Source organism: Artibeus jamaicensis, unplaced genomic scaffold (assembly GCF_021234435.1).
Source record: "Artibeus jamaicensis isolate MK-2021 breed Jamaican fruit bat unplaced genomic scaffold, CSHL_Jam_final scaffold_612, whole genome shotgun sequence".
NCBI classification, from domain to species: Eukaryota; Metazoa; Chordata; class Mammalia; order Chiroptera; family Phyllostomidae; genus Artibeus; species Artibeus jamaicensis.
Genome location: NW_026522049.1, coordinates 9,662,095 through 9,682,766, shown reverse-complemented (window position 1 = coordinate 9,682,766; position 20,672 = coordinate 9,662,095). Strand labels below are relative to the sequence as shown.

At 51.6% G+C, this 20,672-nt stretch overlaps 1 protein-coding gene across 4 annotated transcripts in view; it reads left to right on the top strand.

Annotated features, from left to right (window-relative positions):
- The window catches only part of IGF1R (insulin like growth factor 1 receptor), a 231,257-nt gene that overhangs the window by 4,854 nt on the left and 205,731 nt on the right, over positions 1-20,672 (top strand). The window contains exon 1 of one of the 4 annotated variants that reach the window (XM_037145946.2): positions 15,583-15,638. The exons of the other annotated variants lie outside the window; for them this stretch is intronic. Within the exon in view, the coding sequence (XP_037001841.2) occupies positions 15,629-15,638 (10 nt within the window). The 5' untranslated portion in view covers positions 15,583-15,628. Of the gene's footprint in view, positions 1-15,582; positions 15,639-20,672 lie in introns of those variants that run through there. 4 annotated transcript variants of the gene reach the window in all.

Below are 20,672 nucleotides of genomic sequence, written 5' to 3'. Positions count from 1 at the left end.
GTCCTTCCAAGATTAGAGTTTAGGGGCTGAGTTTCGATGGCTTTTTTTTATATTTCCAGTTTCTTCCATATGTTTTCTAACAAAGAAATAATGCAGTGTTTTAGGGTGGTAAGGAATTTTCACTTTCTTTTTTTTTTTTGATATTCCATATTAACCACCCTGGTTGTAAAGACTGAAGAGAGGGTTGATTTTCATGTAGTGTTTTTTTTTCTTTTTAATTTATTTTATTTCTTACATAGCTTTAGAATCTGAGCAGGAAAAAAAAACTTTTGTAAGGTACAGTAGCTATTTCAGGCATACCATAACTTACAAAAATGAAAATTTCCTGTGCAACAAAAGATTTTAGATGATGACAAAGACAGCTTTTGTTATTAAACTGCTATGCCCTCATCCACATTTGCCTTGGCCTTTTAATAGGAAAGACCTAGAGCATGGTGGTTGTTTACACTGGTGTTTGGTCTTTGTCTGAGGCTTAGTTTACTCATAAGAATGTTTCCTGTCCGCATTGTTGCCAGGCCAGGGCAGCAAATGCAAATGAACTGTATCATTTTCACTTGTTGCCTTCGAGTTCTGCCAAGGGTTTCCCAAAGGGGTGGTAGCTTCCTTTGAAATCTGCTTTCATTTGTTTCATCCCAATGTGCTGGTAAGGAGCAGCTGAACCCGGCCAGCACTGAGTGGGCACCGGCTGTATGAAACGCGCCCGTAATGCCTGAGCCCCCCCAAGATGGAGGCCTTTGCTTGGGCCCTGGGGGGCGTGTTCCGTGCTCCTGCATGAAACAGAGCTGCAGGAAAACTCAGTGCAGGATGCACCGTTTTCAGGTAGACAGCAAACAACATTTTAAAGGCCCTTCAAGGGTCTTTCTGTAGGTGTAGGTTAGTGAAGTGGAATCGGTGGTGTTGATCTTCTAAAGAGGCCTGTGCCAAGTACCCTTGGCCTGCTATTGCAGTGTCACTGCATGGGCCACGAATGACGTCAAGGAGACACCCACCTGTTGTGACATCAGTTATGGTGGCCGTGCTGACAACGTGTGGAGCTGGAGTCCCCTTTTGCCAAAATGCCGGGAGCCACAGATGTGCATGAGGAATCTAGCGCAGTAAATTCTGAGCTGCAAGGACACTGGGACTTGCTTCTAAAACTTCTCTGGATTTCTGCTTTGCACAGTGAGGTTTCTGGAGGTCGGGGAGCTTTGGTAATTTCGCAGCTTTGTGTAGTTTAAACCAACGTGCTGCGTTTAAAAGGGTGGAGGTAGCCCTGGCTGGCGTAGCTCAGTGGATTGAGTGCAGGCCTGCGAACCAAACAACCGCGGTTCGATTCCCAGTCAGGGGACATTTGTGGGTGGCAGGCCAGTTCCCAGCAGGGGACGCACAAGAGGCAACCACACATTGATATTTCTCTCCCTCTCTCCTTCCCTTCCCCTCTAAAGGTAAATACATAAAATAAATAAATAAATAAAATAAAAGGGTGGAGGTAAAAGAGGTTAAGGGAGCAATTATAGCTTAAAACTTTTTTTTAATCATAAAATAGATTTGTTTTCAAAACTCACTTAAAAGTCAACCCTGGTTCATGGGAGAGGTATTTGTGCCCGCGGGCCCGTGAGCTGGGAACTGCTGTTCTCAGCCAGCGCATCCGAGGTGCTCCCTGAGCCTAAGAGATGCCCTCCTTGTCTGTTGACTAAATATGTAATAATTACACGTGCTCTCTGGGTGTAGGCCCTTGATGTCGCCGTCTGAGATGTTCGGAAGGAAAGTTCTGCGCTCTTTCAACACGGTAACGGGAATAATGAATAAAGTCTTCCGACCCTTCCCTGAATATGGTGTTCGGCATCAGAGCACACAGAGAACGTTTTCTAGTTGTTTGTGAAAAGAGGGTTCGACTCAGACTGAGAGGGGGGTGCGGGGTGCGCCCCACCGGTTCTGACGTCCGGACGCACGCGGCCCTGTTGGCACCTGGGGAGCGTGACTGGTTTTCCGTGTTTGGAAAGATGAAAACTATAAAACATGAGTGTCTCCTACCCCTCTCCCCTCCCAAGGGTCTGGAAAAAAACAAACAGACCAATTTGTTGCGAGGAAAGGGTGTGTGTTTGGTATAAAACGGCTAATAAACAAATTAGGTTGTTAGCACAATAGATGCATATTTCCTTGGCATGGGGAAGTCTCTCTCATTAAATTGCTTTGGTCTAATTGACTCAGTATTAACAATGGCTTTGATTTTACAACTTTCAAACTGTTGAAGGCCAAATTGTTTTTTTTTTTAATTTTAAATCAGTCTTACCCATATTGTCAAGACCCAGATACCAGTTTTGAAGAATTTCCTACTTTTTTTCACTTATTCCCATTTCACTTATGGTTTAGGAAATGGATGAACTTTACAATCTCAAGGAAATATTGGCTGTTTCTGTACTTGAACTGAGAACCGAGAACTTGAGCTGTGATGATCTATTTCCCCTCCACCCCATTCCTAAGTAAATACACGCTGAGCACTTATTGGACTCAGTTCTTTAAGTTAAAAAAATTCATTCTGATACCATAAAAAAAAAAAACACCCTTACGTAATAAGATTTTAAAGCTATGAGTCAAACCATAGATATATTTGCCCTGCTCATTTAAAACACCAAAGAAACGCATCAGAAGGCTTCTGTCTCCCTGCCCTGGGAGAAGTTTCCAGCTTACAGGCTGCGGTTCAGATTTTGCTGGGACACCACAGAAAAGGCCCTCCTTTTACCAGGAGGGTCGCGGGCCTCCGACTGCAGTAACTTCCCGTGATAAGGCCCTTGTGTTTGAGGGGGAAGAGGAAGCCGGGATGCAGGGACGGGCTTTGTCCTGAGTTTGTCCTTCCTTGCACAGCGATGGCTTCCCTTTATAAGGAGCTGGGGATGAGCCCACAGAGCTGAGTGACATTGTCGTCCCCACGACCACGCGGATGGTCTCGAAACCCACGCTGCCGCCTCGTTGAAGGGAGTCTGGCGGCTGGGGGTGCGTGGAATTGTGCGTGCACAGCAGGGCACCGCTGCAGAGAGGGTTTAAAGACTTCAGAAACTCTTCACTTCCTAGTCCAGAAAGTTCTGGTGGAGGGGGAGGTAGCTTGCAACTGTATTCTTGCGCCTCCTTACCCTCTCAGCAGCCACCTTAGCAAGACAGGCATCTGCTTCAGTGACCGCCGTAGAACAAAAATGCTGTTGGCTCAGAATTGTGGGTGCGCGTGTATTTCCATGCCACCGCTCACATTTGGAGGGTTTTCCGTGACCCGATGGTCGCCGCTGTGTGTGCTTTCCTGAGACTCTTTCCTTCCTAACGGGGCACTCGCTTTCTTTTAAAGCCGTGTTAGGATTCGTTGTTGGTTTGGTGACTCAGGTATGTGCGGACCGCTTTTTAAATTACCCTTGACATGGAAGAACAGGCATATTTCGACAGCCCAAAAGCATACGTGTTTTATAGAGCTGAACTCTGACGTTTTCCTGAGATACTGCAGATGTCTAGTTTGAACTTGTCCTCTCATGTAAAATGTACAAGCATACCTGGTTTTATTTGCTTCACAGATGTTGCTTTAAAAAAAAAAAGGAAGGCAAGACCCTCCACCCGTAGAAAAAGGTGACGGCTCGGTTCGTCGCGGTGGTCTGGAACCGAACCCACGTGGTCTCTGAGGTCCGCCTGCGCTCAGCGGTTTTTCCCTGTAAAATTGATTATTGCAGATGTACGTCTGGCTAAGTAAATCAGACAGCACCACGCGGAGCTGGGCGGATTGCGGTTCGTAGCACTTTAGGGAACAGGAGTCTGATGATAATTAAAGAGCAATGACTTTATGTGTAAAAGGTTTGCCATATTCCTCTAGTTTAAAGTATCTAAGTGATCTTTCATGGACTCCTTGGAGAAAAAGGAGGAAGCCTAAAAAACAAACAAACAAATAAAAAAACCCAACCCAACACCTAGGTGAGAGGTGCACGACCCACCCGGCTGTAGCAGTGCTTTCCCAAGTTGTTAACTATTGACTATATTTAGGTCATGCAGCCTTCACAGGTCAGGTTCACCGGTGTTGTCCTCCATTTATTCTCCACCCCCAATTTTCCTGGGTCTCAGATCAGGGAGAGCATATACCCACCCACAGACTCAGGGTTTGAAAGAGAAGCTCAGAGTGGCCCCAGAGGAAGGTCTCTGTTCCGCCTCCCTTGGTTCTCTGTCCAATTTCTGTGGATGGCGAGCTCACAGCGTAGGTTGGGTCCCAACACGGGGTAGTGGACATGCGCTCCTATCACAGGAAATTCCTTTGTTTTCCACGCCTGACTTGGTTGGGCAGTGTATTTGGGATTCTCTTTCTCACAAACATGTCGGTGGGTTTTCAACCACAAGCGTTGGCTCAGGATGGAATTTCTAGTTCAATCTCAGTTCTTCAACCCATCCTTTCCTGGGGAGGCTGACGAATGCCACGCCCCCTTTCCCCCCTCACTGAAGGGGAGATGGTTCTGATTGGCCCCTTGAAATGGTTCCAATTGGTCCCTTGAAATGGTTCTGATTGGCCCCTTGAAATGGTTCTGATTGGTCCCTTGAAATGGTTCTGATTGGTCCCTTGAAATGGTTCTGATTGGCCCCTGTTTCTGTCTACACTCCAGTCTAGTCCAGACCTGCGTGGACTCTCTGAGGGCACGTGCACTTGGCCCCTGAGTCGTCCTTCTGGTTCGGTAGGTTTGCCAACCCCCAATACTCCGTGTGTGCCTTTTGTGGTGCCCAATCCTGGTCCAGGAATCAAGCCCAAGGCCTCCGTTATTGGGCTGTGATGCCTCCTTAATAAGACTTTATTGTAGGGATCCCTTGTGAGTTCCCAGCACTCCCCGGCACCCTGCTTTAGCTCTGCAGTGAGTAAGCCATGCAGGTCCCGTCTCTCTGGTTTTGCACCTGCTGCGTTCCTGGCCTGGAATGTTCTATCTCTTTCCTGCTCTGCCACCCCCGTACTGAACAGGGGAAAGTGCTATTCTAGAATGCAGCAAGGTCACCTGGTCCCAGTTTCTCCTTCACCTCCAGTTCATTCTTTGGTCCTAAACAAGTTACTTAACTTTTCTGAGTCTCACCAGAAATGTAGAGCATGAAAATAATTGGGAGAGAGTTTTTTTCCCCTTACGAAACAACAAAATAAAAGCATTTTCTAATAGCTATAGAAACTAATGTCAGAAATTTTTTTGTGGGAGAGGTAAATATATAATCTTTGTTATTTCTAAAAATCTCTAGGACTCAGGTAGATCTATAAAATAGGGACCTGACCAGAACCACGTTGGTGAATTCCTCACCCCCAAATGCTTGTCAGTGGTTTTGGTCAGTATGAGATGCCCTCCTTTTGCTTCTAGCTCAGCTCCCTCTCCTGGAAGCTTTTCTGGATTACCCTGACTTCTGTGCACCCGACTCCCCTCACTGCCTTTGAGTCCATGACCGCTGCTCTGGTTGGCTGTCCCTTGCCTCACCTGTTGCCATTCTGTGAGGCTGTAGAGAGCTGCGCAGTGGGAGGTCTTAGCAGGTGTCTCAGCTCCTCAATAGCTAAGATCTCAGGCAGGTGATTCAATTTCCCCGTGCCTCAGTTTCCTCATCTATGAAGCTGTAGTTGTAACAGGACCTACTTCATGCAGCTTTTTATAAAAACTGAGTGAATTAATCCATACATCAGATGTTTAGGAGGGAGGCGGGCATAGGCTAAGCCCCTTGGACTTGGCTTGCTGCTGCCCTTATGGACGCGACGTCCTGGAGAAGAAGTGCTCTTTGCTTAGTGCCAGAAATGTAGGGCACACCTGATGCTCGCCTGCCCTTGCCCTTTATGTGTGGTAGCTCGGCACATAGTAGGTGCTCAGTAGACAGCCATTCTGGAAAAAAAAAACAAAAAACCTCTGTTAAGGTTCTTTAACAAGACTGCATTTTGCTGCTTACGCACGGTTGTGTGATTTGACAATTTTTTTTTTCAGCAAAGAGTGGCCAGGCCCCTGAAGTTCACCGTCCATTTCAGAGATCTGTTTATTTTGCTTTCTCCCTTAATCCTTCCATTTGTCAGTTTCTGCCAGGGCCTGAGAACCGTCCACTTTGGGTACACTTTGCCCACCTCACTAATGCCTAGGCGCCATCTAGTGGCCAGCAAGGAAATGCAGCCTCTTGGGTACCTGTTTACAGGACCCCAGGGATGAAGTTAGTGTCCCCCTGACCCGCCTCCCCTAGGTCTTGCTTTCCTGCTTGGCTCCTGAGAGCCAACTTCAGAAAAATGTGGAGGCTTCTGCAGCAACCCCTGGGATATGGTCTGCGGTATGGTCTGGAATTAGGATTGCCGCTCTGTGTCCGCGAGCTAGTCTGCGAGACTTAAAGTCTTCTTAAAAGACCTGAGCCACTTTGGCAGAGTCACTGTATTGAGTGTGCCTTTTACAACTTGGGATTTGAGATGTCTTTGCAGGACTTTTACAAATGGAAAGTCCTAACCTATTGCTTTTGAGATGAGAGATTTTAAAAAAAAAACAAAAAAATGACAACCCTACTGATTCATTTTGCAAAGTAAACCAACATATTTACTTCCCATTGCTCTATTTAAATATGTGGTTGCACTTTAATTATCATTCCTACATTGGTCCCCTTGGGCAGTTTGATGTAGTTAAGATGCTCACCAGCCAGAAATCCTAATAGAGAATAATAAGACACACTTCTGTTACTGGTGCTGGGTCTCTCGTTGGCTGTATTGTGTGAGGTATTTTTCTGTTTGGTGTCATGCCTTCTTGGTATTTCCAGAATCTGCGTTCTCACGTTCTCCATGGAGACCACACTTAGCATACAGGTGGTTGTTCAGTTCAACATTTAGAAAGTTCTAGATGTTTTTCCCCGTGGGTTGCCTTTTGTTATTGTTAACTTAGGAATCACTTGTGTGGCTCTCTGAGAGAGCACCGCAAGTCACTGTCATCTCAGATGCTTCGAACAACTCTGCTGGCTGCTGCCGAAACAGGCTGGTCCCGTTCAAGTTGCTTGGCCCTGGCAGGTGGAAGCCCGTCTGCTTGGAACAACTATGTGACCAGTTTGCCGTCTGGCAAACTCTTTTAAGAATCGGGCAGCTTCGCCTTTCCCCGTGGTGTTGGTGCTACAAGCAGGATGGCCCCTTGGCACTCTCTTTATATTTCTTCAGTGTGTCACTCCCCTGGCGTTTTCCCCACTAGTCAAGGCGGGGAATGGTCCCGTGCCGTCTTTGAATTCCTGGGACACGGTTCTGTGCCTGGCACATGGGAAGACCTCAAGAAGTAGCTTACTTCTTAAAGGGATACGCTCTCTGCCCCCCTCCTCCCATTCACTCTGAAGCATTCTTTACAACAAATTTATTTTTACTGCCTGCCAGCCGAAACACTTTATCACACCAGTTACTACTACTACTACGAGGAACTCGAAAGCAATAAAATTACGTTTAGAAACCATTGTTTCATCAAGGCTTTTCTGTGCACCAAAGTGAAGCAAGACCCGAGAGCTACTGGAGAGGTCACTTGGGAGTCCAGCCCTGTGTCCAGGTCACCTCACCCCTGAGGAGGGGGTTCCCTCCAGATGGGATTCAATGAACCGTCCGTCTGTCAGCACCAGTTTGCGTTGGCTGTGGGCTGGACACCGCGTGGAGCTGGGGGCCCGGTGGAAGGTGGGCCTCGAGGCTGAGCTCTGCCGTGTGGTGGCCCCAGGCGCGGCCCGATGGTGGAGGACCGGGGTGCAGTCTCCTCTGCAGCTGCCCACTGCTTGCTCTCTTCCTCTGAATATCAGAACGGGCCTCTGTCATTTGTCATGGCCTTTCCAGCCTTCAGCTTCCGAGACACAATGTGGATGGAGTCCTCAATCTGGTTGAAACCAGCGGCCTCACCACGAGCAGATGTCGCTTCTGTTTTTCTCGGTGACTCTCGTAAACTTGGATCCTGGCAGGGACAGTGCCCATCTTAAAAGTCTCATCACTTTAGCACCCGCCCCCCCCCCACTCCTTTCAGGTCAAGGCCTTTGGTGCCCTTGGTGAAGGTAAAGCCTACGCTTCCCCCTAGGAAGTCCACGTGTCTGGGACGGTGTGAAGAGGACTACCACGCATAATTAACACCTAAGAAATCATCACGAAAAGCTTCCTGCTCCTGAGGAGTCCTGTGAGGTGGGATATTTCTTACAGAAAATGTAAACACAATCATTTGAACTTGGCATGTTAATGTCAAGCGTAGCTCGTAAAAAAGAATCTTGTAAAAACACCTTGTGCATGTGGAACGAATGGGGTGGATGCGAACTCACCCGGACAAGCCAGGACAGCGCCTGCCTTTCATCTGCCGGCTCTGCGAGGCTTGCTGGTGTGCGCGGCGCTGCCTTTGAAGCCCCGGCCTCCGGAACACGGCTCCGTCTCCTCATCTCAGGCGCAGTGAGCCATGTGGGAAAGGGAGCCACAAGCCTCCATGTCTCCATCTGTAGTCTGGGATAACACTGTTCTATTAGGGATGCACAAGGCTTGGTGAGAACCTAACTAGGATTGGCAGCCATGTGTTTAGTATAGGCAACAATGTGTCCAGGGCCCCTACCGTGTCTCTAGGTTTGGTAACAATGTATCTACAATCAGCAACAGTGTATCTAGAACACCAAGCAGAACTGGCAGGTGGGAAGCATCCAAAGAATGGCTGCTTATACCTGTGTCCTCTCTCCATGGCGTGGTGGCCCCCCTCTGCACTGAGCAGTGTCACCCCTCGAGGATAGACCCTCTTTTCCACACAGGGAAGGTTGGAACGCAGCGAGTTTGAGCTCGCGTCCACCTCTGGAACCACCGACTAGGCTGGCCCCCCAGAGACCCGCACGTTCATGGTCATGTCCCCACCTGAGCAGGGGCAGCAGGAGGTGGGCATTGGGGAGGGTACGAGCCCTGCTTCTGGTTGCAGGAGAGCGTGTGAAAAACAGGCGAGACTTTTTTCTCTCCTTCGGGAGCTGGCTGCCCTGTTGGGAAAAGTGAAGTTCCTGGTGAGCAGTCCTAAGCAGTATGTGTCTGGTGCTAGGTTACGGGGGGCTGACCAGGGGTCTGGGGAAGGGTGGGAGTGGGGGTGGTGTGGTCATCCACCTGCTGAAAAGGCTTGAGGGCATGTGACGTTAGTGCCCCTGGACTGTTTGCGTCTCGGGGCCCAAGGGGACAGCCCCCGGAGGGAAGGACCTGCGGATGGATTGGGGCACGGGAAGCTTTGGCACCGTTTGAGCACTGGAGTGGCCCTGGTGAAAAGGTAAGCTGGGGGGGCTTCTGGGAGGGTCAGCATTGTGGGGAGCAGAGATAGAAAGGCCAGTGTAGACCGGGCCACTCTGGCTCTCAGGAATGCTCCGTGGAGGAGCGCCCACCCCTGTCGGGGCGTCAGGGTTGCCTGGTGAGGGTGAGGACCAGCGGTAAGGCTGTGGGAGCAGCCCTGGCTGCTGTGGCTCCGTTGGTTGGAGCATTGTCTCATAACTGAAGAGCTGCAGGTTTGAATCCTGGTCAGGCCACATACCTGGGTTGTGGGTTCGATCCCCGGTCCGGGTGTGTGTAGGCAGCAACCGATTGATGTTTCCCTTCCTCCTGTCTTCATTCTCTCTGAAAAGCAATGGAAAAAAATGTCTCTGGTTAGGATAAACGGCTCAGGGTTAGGATAAAACAGCACGCACGCACACCCCTGTGGGAGTGACGGTCTAACTTACTCCTCTGATGACGGAAGCGAGACCTTTTCGGGGGAGCACTCTTCCCTTCATGGCCAGGGTCCTGTTTTCTAACTTTCCAAGAGCACCCAGCTCGGAGATGACCCTGTTCCCATCACTAGCTGGGTCGGGGAGACCCGAGGCCGCCCTGGGCTGGGGTGCCGGGTAGTCTTGGGCATGGCCCTGTGGTCGGTGTGATGAGGGCCCCCCCCCCCCCCCCCCCCCGTGTGTCAGAGCCCCTCCCGGCCCTGGGGCAGGGCTGAGAGGAGCAAGCGGTGGTTCGTTTCAAAGGGGCCGCTGGCTCTGCATCCAGGGCCGGGCTCTGCTACTGGTGCTTGTTAACCGAGGCGGATTTATGTGCCGCACTCAGCCGGGCACGTTGCAGCCGTTGATGAGAAGCAGTGGCAGGCTTGGTGCTGGCAGGCTCACCCTCACCCTGCCTGTTCAGCGCCGAAACTGTCTCCACTGCATGAATAGCATTGAAGAACCCGGCAATGCACGGGGCTTCCTGGCAGGGTCATCGTGGTGGGCGGCGGGGGGGGGGGGCGGTGTTGGGTGTCACTTGCCTGTTATCAGGACAGTAGATTCCAAATTTTAAGTCACTTTCCGGCTTTCTGAGCTAGCAGAGCCCAAGCGTCTCGGTCAGGAGGCCTTCTGCTGTGTCCGGAACCAGTTCCCTGCCCCTGACCCCTTCAGTCATGTGTGAGGGTCCAGATTTTCTTTGGAAAGTTGAAGTAGAGCCCAGAGCCCCTCAAAATGAGAATTCAGCCCTGGCCAGGTGGCTCCATTAGTTGGACTGTCGTCCTGTGTTTGAAAGGATTGTGGGTTTGATCCCTGGTCGGGGAGTGTAAGAGAGGCAACCAGTCCATGTTTCTCTCCCTCTCTTTCTCTCTCCCCCTCCCCTCCCCCCTTCCTCTTTCTCTAAAATCAATTTTAGTGAGGACTAAAATAAGAGAGAGAGAGAGAGAATTCAGACTGGGGGTTCCTGGGACCCCAGGTGCACCGCCCCTGCCTGGTTTCCTCGCCTGTGGAGTGGGACGTGCTAAGGGCGCCCATCTCAGACGGTGGGTGCAGTACTTCCCAGGCGCGTCCATGGGAATCCTATGTTGGGGAAGCGCCCGTCGTAAGATCCGGGGGGGAGCTGTGCTTGTGGGAAAGGATGGAGAAAACACACATCAGAAGTTGCTTACGTCCTTAAAAGAAAAAAAAAAAAAACCCTCCCGGGTGTGTGTGGATTCCGATGATCCGCTCTTAGCTCCACTTGCCTTTTCAAATGACCCTTGCGGTCAGACTGGAGCTTAATTCTCCGTAGGCAGAGTTTCACAGGTTCTCTGTTGCGCCTTTTCCTCTCTGGGGACAGCAATGCATCTCCCGCCCCGGAGCTCCTCTTTCTCCGGACGCTCCTGCTGCCTCGGAGGAAGATGGAAGCGACTCTCCTCCAGGAGGGAGGGGTACTGTCTGGATTCCCAGAAAGCCCCTGCGCTTGGGGGAGGGGCACAAAATGACTGAAAGGAGTCATTCACATGCTAGCGCGAACAGGGTGCACCCTGAACCCTCTTCCTGCCCCAGGGATCACCAGGTCGTTAGGGGTCGTGTGGCCTCCTGGGGCAGAGCCAAATTGGTATGGTCAAGGGCAATGGTCAAGGGCACGAGGCCTGGGACTGGGAGGCCCAGCCTCAGCCCCCATTCAGGACACAGGGTCTGAAAAGCATGGCACCCCTTAATCAGAAACACGAACGGACATGTTTTAAGTGGGGAGCGGGGTGAGTCGTGCACCTGTGGCCCTGGGAGGGTGGGGGCTGTTTTCCAGAGCTTGGGGCTCAGGGGGGCGTGGGAAGCCAGATGCAGAGACGTCATCCGATTAGGAAACGATTTTTGCTGGAGAACCTCCCTCCGGGACAGTGGGGAGGAGCTGCCCTCTTGGGGGGGCGCAGAGTCTCTGCTTCCCACAGTCAGGGCTCAGGCGGGGTCCCACCTCAGCAGGTGTTTCCAAGGGAAATGTGTTTGGAACCCAAGCCACTCACTCGGGCAACCAATGAAACGGTTCATGGGAAGTGATGGTGCTTTTTGGGGGTGGCGGGCGAGAGACTCCCTTAGGAGGAGGAGTCAGATCCTTCTGGTTTAAAAAAACGATTCTTTGCAGCCAATAAGCGCAGGCCAAGATGCTCAGCATTGCTAGTCATTAGGGAAATGCACATCAAAACCCCAACGAGATGCCCCTTCACACCCATCAGGATGGCGAGCATCAGAAATGGAAAATAGTAAGTGTTGGCAAGGAGGCGAAGACATTGGGACTCCTCCCGCATTGCTGATGGGAATGCAAATGCAGTCACCACAAGGCAGTTCCTCAAAAAAAAGTTACACACCAAATTGCCATCTGATCCAGCAGTCCTGCTTTGCACCGAAAGCAGGGAGTTGGGTATTTGCACACGTGTGTTCACAGCAGCAAATAATGATGTGCAATAGTCAAAAAGTGGAAGCAACCCACGTGTCCACAGCGGGCAAATGATTTCACAAACTCTGGGCTGGAGTGGTGGAGTTTTGTTCAGCCTTCAAAAGGAAGAAGAGTGTGACATACGCTTCGATGGGGACGGACCTTGGGGACACTGTGCCATGTGAAACAAGCCAGTAACACACACAGTATGATTCCAGGTATAGGAGGTCCCTACAGTAGGCAGATTCATGGACACAGAGCAGTGGTCACCACAGGCTGCGGGAAGGGGCAGGAGGGAGTTGTTTAATGGAGACAGAGAATGTTCTTAATGCCACTTAAAAATGGCCAAAAATGGGAAATCTTACACTGTTGAACATCTGCACTTCCTTCTATTTTTATTTTATTTATTTATGTTTAGAGGGGAAGGGAAGGAGAGAGGGAGAGAAACATCAATGTAGGGTTGCCTCTCGTGTGTCCCTTGCTGGGAACTGGCCTGCAACCCAGGCATGTTTCCTGATTGGGAATCGGACCTTGATCCTCTGGTTCGCAGGCCCGAGCTCAATCCACTGAGCTACACCAGCCAGGGTGAAAATCTGTACTTCTTTCTTGATGCTACCTCACATCTGTGCGTACACACCATGTGAGGTAGCGAGGGAGCCAAACTGCAGAACGCCTCAGTCCGGGGCCGCCACGGCGTGGCAGGTGCCACAGGCGCACAGCGATGGCTGCGTGAGGTCAGGGGAGGCCTCCCCAGCAGGCACAGACTGGAGCTGAGTCACCAGGGACAGGTTTGTTTCCTCTAAGGAGAGGACCCCAGATAATGTGTTCCTTTCAGGGGAAGGCGAGTCAGCGGCCGGACTCGCGTGCTATTCAGTCACAAATGAAATTTATTACTAATCAGCCATGTGACGTGTAATTGCCTTTTCATTTTTTTATTTTTCCAGGAGAGAGGTTTGCGTAGCTGTTTGCTTCCCTCGCTGATGAGACTGGAAGTTTTTCATTTGTTTTGACAGCTCAATTTTTTTTTTTTTATTGCGAATGGACTCTGTTCTCACAGTGGGAGCTTGGGCACTGTGGAAAAGTGCTTTGCAGAAGAGGCGACTGAGGCTCCAAGAGCCCAGGAGAGGGGCCACTGGGCTGCCCGTCACCCTCTGTCTGTCCACCGTCCTCACAGTTTCTCTCTCGGGCCGGTTCTTTGTACTGAGTCCCCCCCCCCCCCCCCCCCCGCCGCCGGGAGTCGGGGCTCAGACCCAGACCTGCTGGATTCCGAGGAGACTGGGAGGTAGCTGAGCCCTCCTGGCTGCAAGAGGCTCTCCGTCCGCCCTGCTCGGAGGAGCAGCCTTCGTTGGTCTGGGCCCCGTGGGAGGAAGCTGGCTGCCAACAGCCCCCGTGGGCCTGGAAGTGGATGGGCATTTTCCCCGCGCCCTGGGAAGGAAGCCCATGGCCATTCTTTCTGTCCCTGGGCAGACAGGGTTGTCACAGGACGAAGAGGGAGGTGTGCCCCCACCCCGGGTTGGTGATGCCCTCCTCCAGAGCTACAGAAGTAAACAACAGACGTTTATTTCTCACAGTTCGGGAGGCTGGAAGTCCAAGGTCAAGGTGCTGGCAGACCTGGGGTCTGGCGGGAGCCCGCTCCCTGGTCTGCAGATGGCTGCCTCCTCCTGTGTTGTCCCAGGACGGGGAGAGAGATCGGGAGGGTGAGGACGATCTGCCCGCTTCCTCTTTTTCTAAGAACACTAGTCCCATGGTGGGTGGCCCCACACTCCTGACCTTCTTCAAACCGAGTCACCCCAAGGCCCATGCTAACACCGCCCCATTGGGGGTGAGGGCTTTGGCAGATGAACTTGGGGGAGACACAGACCACAGCCCCTAACGATGGAGTAATGTGCTGTCGCTAAGCCCCCTTGTGATGGGATGGACCTTCTGGCCAATCCTGGGAGTTGGTCACAGATCTATGTTGAAATAAGTGGGTCCAATACCTCCAAGGGCACGTTTTCACAAGGGCATTCGCCTTCAGACGCTTTGGCTACGTGCTTGAAATGTTTTGTCTGTCTGCAGGGCACCCCCTTACTTACAGTGACTGGGAAACCTCACCTCACCCATTTCCCCGTTTTTTGGGTGAAGAAGTTGCTGTGTTTAGATTCTGCAGCAGCCACGTGGGGGGGAATGACATGCCAGGACGGCGTACCTGTGCGTTTCTGAAAGCTTACTTTCTCGCTGCACACACACCAGTCAGATGCATGGAATTCAGGTCAAAGCCACTTCCTCTTCACGTCCCTGGGGACTATTCTGAAACCCCAGGCCACCCCTTAGTGGGTCGGGGGATTGCTAGGGCCAGGACAGACGGTTCAGAGCACCTTAGCAGGATTTTCTGAGCAAACCCAGGAGGTCAGGGGGCTCAATGGTCATCATTTACAAGTGTTCAATGTCCACAAGTCGCAGGTGCTGTTTTAAACCTGACCCTGCTATTAGGCTATTTTGTTTCTAGTCACAGTTGAATTTTAAGCCGGGTAGGACTTCCCAGTGAGTCACCCCCGTGATGGGAAAGTCAGTATTGATCAAGCCTTCCTGTTAGTCCTGTGAGCAGTTTGGAGATGGAGGAGCCAGTCTGGAGGCGTCTGCTGCCCCCCAGGGTCCCTGGGTGTGGGTTGGGCTTCCCTCGCACCTGGTGGGCACCTTCTGTGTGCGGCCCTGAAGCCTGCAAGGTGCGTTGACTGTGCTGCTAGGGACCCCCGCTGCCCGACCACGGGGCCTATTTAAATGGAGGGCGACAGGCCCACGAGGGGTGTTGTGTCTGGGGCACCTGTCTGAGTGGTCCGTGAGCCCATGTCACGGTCCCGTCATCGGCATCCTGGGCGACGGATTGAAGGCCGCTCTGTCACCCTTGGCTTGTTTCCGGGCAGAATATTGCCCTCAGGGTATCCACGTGCAGGGCTGCCAGGGATTCTTATCCGCTGCTGGAGGGAGGAGGTTGAGGGTCAGGTGCCTGGGCGGTGTGTCGGGCTCAGGAGCCCCAGGTTCTCGGGCCCGACTCCCAGGAGGGCGGTGGGTGAAGCCCTCACACCCACCTCCCCTCGGCCCCTCAGTAACCTTGCCAGGTGGGTGTGCAAACTGCCAGCTTTGTGTGCGGCTTCCAGTCCCGAGACTGGCCCCCTGGCGAGGAGGCCCCATGGGACGTGGAGGGTGCAGTGGCACCTGGCAGGGTGGGGTTGTGCTCACTCAGCGCTCTCTCTGATGCCAGGCCTGCCGAGGGCGCCCGTGAGTGCATGGGCCGAGGTGGGGGGCAGCTACAGTGGCCCGCAGAGCGGAGGATACGGCGTTTGCTTTCACTGCAGAGCGGAGGAGGCCTGAGGGATGCTGCGCTGAGCTTCGGGATGGGGTGGGGATGTGGTTTTGCAGTCGTTGGAGACAGACACACGGGCCTGTGGGGTGTAGATGGGTGTGTAGAACGCAGCCCCTGCCTTGGGAGCTTCCAGTCTGAGCAAGCGAGAAGATGAGGCGTGTGCTGCTGCTGGCCTGGAGCCGACACTCCCGTGAATGAGAACAGGTGAGCAGGTGGAGGCCGGGAAGAGCCCCGGGGGCTCCCGGAGGAGGTGCCCGGAGAACCAGGACTTGAGTTCGCTTGGAAGTAGGCCAAGGTCAGGACTTCAAATACCTCGGCCGGGGCTTGGAGGAAGGCTGCAGAGGAAGGTTTCTTGGGGAAGCGCTGGGGGCCGGGGCTGGGGCTCCTTGGGGGTGGGGTCGGGGGCCCTCAGAGGCCAGGCTAAGAATGTGGTTGTTTCCTGTGGGCCAAAAGAGGTCATGAAAAACTGGTTCTCGTGTTTGTACCAAGTCAGAGCAACACCCTGGAGGCGCGTAGTCTTGGTGAAGTCACCAGAGCCCTTTCAGAGGGATGGTGGTGAGCACCGAGGAGCAGAGGGAGAGGAAGCTGGGGCCCGTGCATCCGAGTGCGTTACAGCCGCCTGTGTCTGTGGTCTTTGCCTGCGTTCAGCTATTGGGGCGCCTGGAAAAGGCCTCCCGAGTTCTCACCTCTGACGTGAGGGAGCAGAAATGACTTTACCTCCTTCATTTCCCCCCTCGCTGTCCACTCCACATCACCGTTTCTAAAAGCCCGCCATCTGCTCTGACCTGCTGGTAGAGTAGAGGCGGCAGGTTCCGTGTATGTAGCCAGCAATCGGAAGGTTTCCCAACCCCTGGTAGCTTTGTGGTGTTGAGACTATTAGCGCTTAGGAAGGGGAAGAAGTTTCTGGAAGGAGAAGTTTCTGGAAGGAGGAGAGGGGCACACTGTTTTCCCCTCGATGGGGGTTAATAGGCTCAGCGCAGATATTTGTGGGCTGTCCAGTCAACGCTGCTGACTCTGAGAGGGGGCCCTGCCTGGTCACTGGGGTACCGCTGGGAACCCTCAATGGCTCCCCGCAGGCCTGGGCCCTGGGCCTCCGTTTCATCACACTGAGCAGAATCGATCCTCTTTCCTGAAAACAAGTGACCATTGTTTTTAACCTCCTGTAGGGTGTCATTTTGAAATGCAAAGATTTAGGGTCCCAAGTCCACAGCAGGTTCAACCTCGGGGAGGGGCAAGGAGGTGGAATGAAGTCTGGCGGGGTGGGGCCGGGGGGGGGGGCAGGCTGTAGAGCGCCCCCCCCAAGCCCTGAGCTCTGCCTCGGCCCCTTCCCAACAACCTCTTAAACGAAACTCCACTTGTAGGCAGTGAGTTCCCACTGAGCCTTGAGTTTTGGGGTACACCATATGCTTGGGGGTTGGAGGCAGAAGGCTAGGGGCTTGCTGACCGGTTAATTTTCCCCGGCCTTTCTCTCTCAAGTCTTGGCTCTTTAAAGATTCAGAAAATAATGCAAAAATGCCTAAGATGTCTGAAATTCCTGGCCCTGGAGACTAGACTCCATAAAAGAGCCAGGTCGGCAGCCACGGTTTTCCCAGCCCCTGCTTTGTAAACTCTGGAGGCTTTTCCCCCCCTTTTCCCCCCCTCCCTCTCTCTGTGTCCCCTTTAAAGGCAGCCATTGAAAGGAAAAATAAATAGCGAAACCCCATCTCAGAAGGTCTACTTCCTGTTGTTGTGCTTGAGCTGTGAAAAATAGCTTTGCAAAGTTGAGGCTCTTGTTTGGGGTATTTCAAAGGAATGCTTGGGCCCTTTTTGTTTGCACGGGCTGTGTGAAGGGGATAAGTTAAAAGAAGTTCACTTTTAATCAGCCCAGAAATGCACGGGCCTAAATTTTAAGGTGTTTTTTTTTTTCTCTCTTCGCTTTACGATGTATATATGATTATAATCCACGCCACAGTGAATTAGCCAGACACTCTCAACAATGCCAAAGGTTTCCCTCAGAATGTTCAGGTTTATTTTTGAAAGGTTTACTCAGGTACAAATGGCACTTAATGGATATGAGAAAGTGGGTCGAGATCTTGAAGGAGATCTTTGGCAGGATCCAAAGTGATCGAGGAAAGGACCGAGTGTCACACGTCAGGTTCCCCCCCCCACCCTTTGCACGTACAAACTAACTAAAAGTGTGTGTCAGCAACAGTGTTGCCGGTTCACATGCTTCTGTGCTCAATTGTATTCGTCTTTGAAAAGTCTGGTCTCATTGCTGATAAAAGTCCCAACGTTTGGGAAATAGACAAACCTTTCCAGTTTTACAGGGGTGACCAGTGGTTTTGGCTGAGTGAACCAACTCAGGTCCCGGAATCGTTCCCTCTGCCGTGCATGGCTCCCCCCACCCCCAAACCCCGGTGCCTAATGAAGCAGAATAGCTAGTGATACTTGATCTTGGACTTCGTGAGAAGGAACACAAATGTTTCTGGGCGGAGTGGCTCACGTCTTCCTTGTGCAGCTCACTCGGGGTTCTCAGACCGTGTGGGGCTGTACCTAGGAGCGTGCTAAAGTGCTTTCCCCCACCTTTTCTGGGGTGCTTGTATTTTGGGGCTCACGTGGTTTCATACAGTGTGGTTAACGGCTGTACTCCAGGTGGAACAGCCACCTTCTGGGGGAGTCCTTCTAGACGTGGCGACTCGGAGACGTATCTTTTTTTGTTTTGTCTTTCTTCAGCTGCTTGTCCAGGGGAGGAATAACAGCTCTCTTAATCTTAGGGTTTGTTTTGGGGGTTTTTTTTTGGAGGCTCTCTTCACAATAAAAATTGGATGCCCCCCTCCCCCCAATCCCTGGATGTAACTTTTTTTAAAAAGATTTTATTTATTTTTAGACAGGGAAAGAAAGGGAGAGAGTTAGAGAAACATTAACGTGTGGTTGCCTTCTACATGGCCCCCAGTGGCGACCTGGCCCACAACCCAGGCATGTGCCCTGACTGGGAATCCAACTGGTGACCGTCTGGTTCACAGCCTGCACTCAATCCACTGAGCTACACCAGCCAGGGATCTGGTTGTAACTTTTTAATTAATTAATTGATTAATGAGTAATTAATTTGTTAATTCATCGAAAGCAGAAAGACCTTGAGCTATTAGTGGCTCTACAAATCACTGTGGGAAACTTGCATGTCTGTTACCTGCTTTGCACCGATAGACCACTCCTGGCCTCCCCTTCGGGTGATGAAGAAATCGCTCTGATTTCCGGTGGTGGTGTGGAGTCCTTGGGAGATGGGGGCTCTGAGTTAGCAGGTAGGCACTGGCTTTCGAGGCCGCCGTTCGTTGTGTGAAATAGTTGATGTGCGGCTAAACTGCCGGTAAGCACCCCATCTGGGCCCAGCTCTCCTAGTGAGTTCTGTGTCCTGTGTGTGTGACGCCTGTGTCCTCTTCTCTGTGGAAGTCTGGCACGCCCCTCTTCTCTGTATCCAGGGAACTCTCTCCTCTGTGCTGGCAACTTCTCTAAAAAATACTTCTAAACACTGTGGACGCCCCTTTCCCCTGGGTGGTGAAGCCGTCCTGAGGGTCAGACAAGTCAAGTCACAGAACGAGTCCGCGGCGCCCCCTGAATGGTCAGGATGTTACTGCCTCAAATGGACGCCAGCCAATCGGTGGGTTGAAAGTAATAATGATAATATTGAAGCTTTGGGGAGGGTGCGTTTTAGACACACTTTCAAATAACTGCTGTAAAACTGGTCTGGGGCTTGCCCTGAAGCGGAATGTGCCAGCTAATCAGGACTAAGTGTGCCAGAAGGGACAAAACGGCGCTCACAGCGGTTTCCCCTGAAGACTTTGGGAGGGAGAAACCGCAAGCTCCATTAAAGGCGAGAGCCATGTTCACCGTCGGGCCCCTGGTGCCTGGCACAGGGCGGGGGCTCTGGGAGGGTAAGTTATCGAAATGGAAGTCCAGGGAGTTCTAAGATCACTGTCAAGGTCACGACCCAAGCAAAGGTTTCTGCCCTTTCCCAGTTCGTGGGCACTCATTGGAGCTGACTGACTGCCTCCCCCACAGGAGGCCAAGGAGAGGAGGGCTCTGAGAGCTGGCTGTCACGCAGTCACCAGTGTGACCTGCTGAGAGATGACGCGCCTCTCTGATGAACGATGCCCCTTTAATCGGGGACACAATTGTCTGCCACCTTATCCTGCAACCGTTGTTCCATGTATTGCTTTCAAACTATAACAGTAATTAATGGTTGTTAGGGGGGAATTTGGAAATGTCATTAGGGAAAAAAAGTAAAATAAAAATCGTCTTTAGCCCTGGCTTGTGTGGCCCAGTGGATTGAGGGCTGGCACTGAACTGAAAGGTTGCGGGTTTGATTCCCAGTCAGGGCACATGCTTGAGTTGCAGGTTCAATCCCTCAGGTATGGAAGGCAGTCAAGGCAGCCAATCAATGTTTCTCTCTCATACCGATGTTTCTTTTCTTCTCTTTCTCCCTCCTCTGTAAAAGTAAATAAAGTCTTAAAAGATCCTCTGTAGCCAGTTGAGAAGCAGCCATTGTGGATATTTTGTTGTAGTTTCCTGAGGTCTTTTTTGGCAGGTGACTGTTTAGGTTCTAATGAATTTGGCTGGCTGGCTAACGTTACGTTTAGAATTTTTCATCTCTAAGTTCAAGTGAGATACTTTTATGGTTCTCTCTATGTGCTCTCTTTTCCAGATTCCGCTATCAGGTTTATGCTTGTTTTGTAAAACGAATTAACGACTTTCTTTTTTACTTTCTCTGTAACAGTTTATATAGTGCGGCAACGTCCTGTCCTTTGAAGGTTTGGAAAAAACTCACTTGTTAAGCAGTTGAGGCTGACGCTTTTAAAAATGGATTGTTCTGTGACAGTGTAAAAACAAAATAAAATTCCTCCAGGTGCATTGGTCTGCCTGGCTTTCTGGTGTTTTCTGAATCAGGTGTGGTCGGGTACCAATTTCGAACAGATCAATGTCATGGTGTTAAAAAAGTCACAGCCTGGTTGTCTGTTGTACTTTCTTCACGGTGTCGTGTCTCCGGGTCTGTTTTCTCATTTCTATTTTTAGCCGCCTTTCCCTTTGGTTCTTGATTAGACTTGCCAGCGTGTTCTTTGTTTTGGGCTCGCCTCTCTCCCTCCCCCCGAAGAACCAGAATCCATGTCTTCCTTCCGGAAGCTTCCCCAGCACGTGGCTGGTGTTGGGGTTCCGTTGCTGCAGAACTCAGCTTTGCTGATGGACCAGGAGCCCCTCCGGGGCAGG